We start from the raw sequence: 6,000 nt of genomic DNA, 5'->3' as shown, positions 1-6,000 counted from the left end.
TCTGCTGCACACTGGAAATGCTGTGGCCCCACCCCCTACCCTCGATCTCCTTATGCTTCAACCCATGTCAATGTGAGCTGGGAGTCTGCCTCTGGAATTGCTGCACTCTGGGCAAATGGGAAGCTGGTGGGGAGGAAGGGTGTGTGGAAGGGGTACTCTGTGGAGGAAGAGGCTAAGATCATCCTGGGACAAGAGCAGGATTCCTTTGGGGGACATTTTGATGAAAATCAATCCTTTGTTGGGGAGATATGAGATGTGTTTTTGTGGGATCATGTGCTCCTTCCAAAGGAGATGTGTGACTCCTGTTACAGTGGCAGCCTCCTGAATCGGCATACCCTGACTTATGAAGATAATGGCTATGTGGTAACTAAGCCCAAGGTGTGGGCTTAAGTCTCATTCTCTTCGGTCATGATTTGTGTTTTGTGATAATCACATACTCTTTGAAATTAATGCATTGATTTTGTTTTCTTTTTCTGGCTCTGTTATGATAGTGTAAACTATATTTTAAAAAGACAAGGGATAAGTAGGATTTCAATATACATTGTTTATTGTTGCAAAAATTATTCTGGGTGAATTGCACCATAATTTTCTGCAGTGCCAAACTACAGGAACTCAGGGGAACGCACTACTTTTAGTACTGGTCACCAATCTTACAGAGCCCTATACCACTGTGGGAGGTCCTAAGGGGCTTCTGTGAACTCACATTCAGCAATCTATAAAACTGATGTGACTACTGGGAGAGGCTTTCAGAAGTGGGCTAATATAGTGAGCAGGAACCCCAAAGAGGGAGTCTCAAAAGGGGTTTTCACAGGAGAAGGGTTGTGAGAGTATTTCCTTGGTACTCACTGCAGAAAGGACTCAGAGGTGTCCACAGAGAACACCTAGATAAAGGCAAAGATAAGCTGCCCTGGAGGTTTCTTATTATACCCACTCAGCTTGCTCTCCTGCAGGTAGTGCTCTGAAGGAGCAAATCTTTTACTGTTTCAGGCAATGTTTCACAAACATGAAGGTTTCCTTTCTTGGGCCTTCCACCTTTAGGGATTCCCAGATCCTTTATTTTACAGGCACTTTCAGTGCATTTTCAAAGGGGACACTTGGACAGTTTTGGTAGGTGACAGATACAGATTGATGTTTTCTCACCAGCCCTTTATGGACCGGAAGGCATATGGCAAGTTCTGTCTTTCTTTCTCCAGGCCAAATAATTCTAAAATCTTAATCCTTTCTCATAAATCAAAATAACTTTCTCCTTTAGAAGGCAGTAAACTCCCAGACTCTTGTTTAGAACTGTATTTAAACTTAGAATTTAAACGAGGTACCCAACTATACACAGAAAATAAATTCATCCATGTAGAAATGAAAAGGGTAAAGGCAAGGCATGGATTGCCTTGTAGCATGGATTTGCATGAAAAGGGTAAAGGCAAGGCATGGACTTCCGTGTAGAAATGAAAAGGGTGAAGGCAAGGCATGGATCAGATTATGTTCTACACAGAGAAGAATGAAAATCATGGGCTAATTTCCAGATCTAAGTCAGCAAGCATTAGTTGGAAGGTGATAAAAATAAACTCAATTACAAAAATCCTCAGATATCAGATATCCCTATACTTGTGAATTCAGTATAGCATGTGTTACTCCCACAGAAAGCATATATAGGCGCAGTGAAATTCAGAGGCTGGATGTGACCATGTTGCTTACTAACACTGAACATACTGGTAACAGAGTCTCACCGAGGAAATAGTTCTAATGTGAGCCTCAACAAAATTGGAAAATAATTTCATGGGTCTCCAAGGCAGATGAGAATGTTTAAAGCTTATAATATTTTTTCCAGAATGTCAAGATCTGCTACTCTTGTCAATGCTTAAAGTAGAAAGTGATGATAAGTGGGAAGGTGGTTTTGACTGTATTTTGAAGACATCCTGTACACCAACCATGTCCTCTTTAAAGTTTTAGAGCTCAATATCTATATGACATTTAGATTGACCTGTCAACCTAGTACTTCAAATAGGTGTCATGTAACCCACTTTTCTGCTTTCAACAAACTGATAACAATCAGCTACTCCTTGCTTATGATTCCCTACAGCTTTGCACCTGTGAGCAGCAACTGACCACTCCCCTGGTGGTAACCTGTGAGGTTGGTAGAAGGTATAGGAGAATGATGGTAAAAACAAAGTCAAGTCATGGAGACCCTTGGTTCCTTAATGTCACATTACCACCAAATTTTGCAACTCTCTTTGGTTAGAGGATGAATGATAGGATTCAATTTTCTCGAGCTTAAAAAAATACCCAGACTATGATTGACTATATGTCAAACTGACAAAGATTCTAGGCAAAAGGTTTTTTGCCAATAGCACGGCGAAGGGCATTCTTGACCTCCTTGTTCCTCAAAGTGTACACAACAGGATTAAGTAGAGGAGTAAAGATGGTGTATGTCACTGAAATTAGCTGGTCCTGATCCCTGGTGTTCTCTGACTTGGGCTTGAGGTAGGCAATGGAGGCACAGCCATAGTGGATGATAACCACAGTGAGGTGGGAGGCACAAGTTGCAAAAGCCTTTTTCTGGCCCTCAGGAGAGGTGACCTTGAGGATGGTAGAGATGATGAGGATGTAGGAGATGAAGACCAAACCCAGGGGCACCACAATAACCAGAGAACTAACAACAAAATTAATTAGGTCATGTAGAGTGGTATCAACACAGGAAAGTTTCATAACTGGGCGGATATCACAGAAATAATGGGCCACCTCTTTATCACAAAAAGGCAGCCTGAACACAGATGAAATCTGAACTATGGCCACAAGCAGCCCAACACTGCAGGCCCCACATACCAGCTGGCCACACACTTTCTTGTTCATGATGATCATGTACCTCAAAGGGTTACAGATGGCCACATAGCGATCATACCCCATTGCTGTGAGCAGAAAGCAGTTGTTGATGGCCAAGGTAAGAAAAAAAAACATCTGGGTGGCACAGCCAGCCAAAGAGATAGGTTGGCTTAGACTTAAGAGACTGGAGAGCATCCGTGGTACAATGACTAATGTGTAGACAGTCTCTGAAGTGGAAAGCATACTAAGAAAGAAGTACATGGGGGTGTGAAGGTGACGATCAATGCTGATAATTGTCACAATTATGACATTGCCAGCCAGGGTTAAAAGATACAAGGTAAGAAATACCACAAAGAGGGTGAGCTTGTGTTCATGAAAGCTGGAGAAACCCTGGAAAACAAACTCCCTTACCACTGTGTGGTTCTCTCTCTTCATTGGATAAATAAACAGATTGAAAATACAGAGACTTAGGTCAATTAGTCAGAAGACATCAGTGCCCAATGCTTTGAGCAGGTGAATCCTCTAAGACGATAATAAGGATTCTGTTCATAGATGGATGCCAAGTTATTGGGGACAACTGTTCACCTATAGATATAGATAGAAAAACACAATAAGAAAACAATTTGATGCATGGCAATGTGTGTGTGTGTGTGTGTGTGTGTGTGTGTGTGTGTGTGTATGTATACATGACTAAATAGGGATGAAAAAATGGAAGAAAATGGAAGAAAATACACCTGGGATAAGTTTGAAAAAGATTTCTTGGTGACCTAGCACATAAGTGTTAGAGAAAAACTAGGCTAAAGAAATAGGAAATGCATAGTTAAATTTGAAAGGAATTTTCTTTTCGATTACAGTTTCAGATTTTGGTTACCTAAAACAAATTTTTCAACCTCTACCACTTTGTTTAAACCACAATTTCAATTGTCTCTTTAAAGATCTTTCTGGGTTGCCAAACAAGACAATGCTCTCTGCTCCAATATAATGTAAGTGTTTACTTTCTCCCTGTTGCTCTTGTCTGCATGTTTCACGAACTCTTTTCACAAGTCATCAAACAGCTTCAAACCTGTCCCCCCAGATTTTTTAAAACAAGAGATGTTCCTTTCTTTTTTCAATGCTTGACTTGATTCTCCTCCTCCTCAGAAAGTCTTCTCAGGACTAAATACAACCTGTCAATCCAATTCCCCGTAGTGTTGGTAAGTGTTTCCCAGTAGCTTGGTTCCGGGGACTGTGTTTATTTCTATGCATTTTCTAGCTTGTACTTAGAGGAGAATTTTCACAGGTACTCTGCCTCACTAGTAGAGTAAACTGTCTTTTACAATTTCTTCAGAATTTTAAACTTTAGGGAAACCAGTTTACACATTTTCCCTCTGTCCTCTATCTGAGGAGTTATTGGGCATCAAAAATCTCTCATTTTCAAAAAGAGTATAACAATAATAAATAGTTCCTATGGCACTTTTTAGTTTATAGAGTTTTTACATGTATTATGTAGCATCATCTCAATCCTGGGTTTTAGGTAATTATTATCCCTCTCTTGGTAAGACACCCAGGGTTAGATGATTGCACAAATTAACTCGATCTTTTAATTCTAAGACTAGTGTGATTTGCCCTATACCACAAGTGCCTAAGAAGCAACATAATCACAAAATAAATGAGAAAGAAGATACTTTTTGTTGCTTTTATCAAAAAGAATTAATGCATTTCCCATTGCTCTGAGAATGAGATTACATTAGGAAAAAAATGAAAAACTGGAGAATATTAGAATGCTTTCTCTAGATAAATAAATATTATTACATTAGTGACAATCCATGTCCATTCTTCTTGGCTTGATATTTTCACTTCCAATTATTTATTTTAAGGAAATAATCAGAGATACATATTAGGATGTATATCTAAAGACATTCTTATATTATTTATTGGTGAAGTCTAGAAACAATGTAAATAAATAAAGGAATAATTGAATTAATTATAAAATACCCATCTGATGGGAATTATGCAGCCATTAAGAATCTACAAAGTGCTGACATAAAAAAATGCACTATATAAGTAGATTGATTGACTGATTGAGAAATAAATTATAGACCACAAGTTTGTAAAAATAAAAAGAACCAGAAAAGAGAGGAAAGAACAAGGAAGGAAAAACATTCGATGACACACATGCCATTAAAAAAGTAAATATAACAAAATGCTAAAAATATGTTTTTCGAGTAGTGCATGGAGAATCTATCATCTATCTATCTATCTATCTATCTAATATCTTCTCTATTACAAATACTATTATAAATATTTTTAATACATATGCACTAATATATTATGAATCTAATATTTAATACAATATTTAAACATTAAATATTAATGCAAAAATTAATAATAAACCATATTGTAAGAAAGTATTAATGCTGACTATTAATTACTACAGTGGGATGCAAGTACTTGAGTGAAGGCGAATTTTGGAGTTTTCTTACTAAAGATTTTGAAGAACCAAAAAATATTAAATAGTTTCAAAATACTAGAAAAATATGAAGCAAAATATGTGTTAATTTTCCTTGAAGATGTAGGAATGGGCCAGTTCTTAACCATTCCTATGTAACTGATATTCATGGTGTATTACTGAGCAAGATAAACCTCAAATGTCTATGTAACTAGAAAGTCAGTCCTACCTACACTAAGGAGAATGAAAAAAATAAATAGGTGACAGAAAAGAAAAGATTGCACTAAGCTTGTGCATTCCTGCAATTGCAACCCCTTTCTCATCATCCCCTTAGGTAAACAATGACTCACCAAGATAGCAAAGGTCCTCATGAGTGATAACGCTAGATTAGTAGGATCATGATAGCCGAAACAAAATGCCAACTTCCTTCTGTGGAATCCTTGTCACTGAGCAAAACAGCATTTTGCAACACTTTCTGTTCCCTTGTATTTTGGATTGTTAGCTAAAAATATCTCTCTACCCCCAAAAAATTTTTTTAAATGTTCTTCTAGAGAAATCATTTTCTGCCTAGACCTGACAATGAATTCTGGGCCAGAGGTTAAAATTATTCATTTCATTGTTCAAGTCTTTCCAATTGGAAGCAAGCTAGAAAAGCCCAGGTGCTTCATAGTTTTCAGTCCTTTAAATATAACTGAATCATAGGACCTTAGCGTTAGGTGGTAATTTTAAAAGCACAGCATTTCTCATGAACAGTC

General features: G+C 37.8%; 1 protein-coding gene across 1 annotated transcript; it reads right to left on the bottom strand.

The window, feature by feature from the left end:
- Positions 1-2,319: 2,319 nt before the first annotated feature.
- On the bottom strand, positions 2,320-3,252 carry LOC100580125 (olfactory receptor 10J1-like). The gene has a single exon (XM_003258680.1). It carries the CDS (start codon positions 3,250-3,252, stop codon positions 2,320-2,322), a length of 933 nt encoding a protein of 310 aa, XP_003258728.1.
- Positions 3,253-6,000: the final 2,748 nt, after the last annotated feature.

This window comes from Nomascus leucogenys, chromosome 12, assembly GCF_006542625.1.
Source record: "Nomascus leucogenys isolate Asia chromosome 12, Asia_NLE_v1, whole genome shotgun sequence".
Lineage (NCBI taxonomy): Eukaryota > Metazoa > Chordata > Mammalia > Primates > Hylobatidae > Nomascus > Nomascus leucogenys.
This window is presented reverse-complemented; position numbering and strand designations above follow the sequence as displayed.

Coding starts and splice junctions, on each gene's coding strand:
- LOC100580125 (XM_003258680.1), bottom strand. CDS start 3,252: ATGAAGAGAGAGAACCACACAGTGGTAAGGGAGTTTGTTTTCCAGGGT.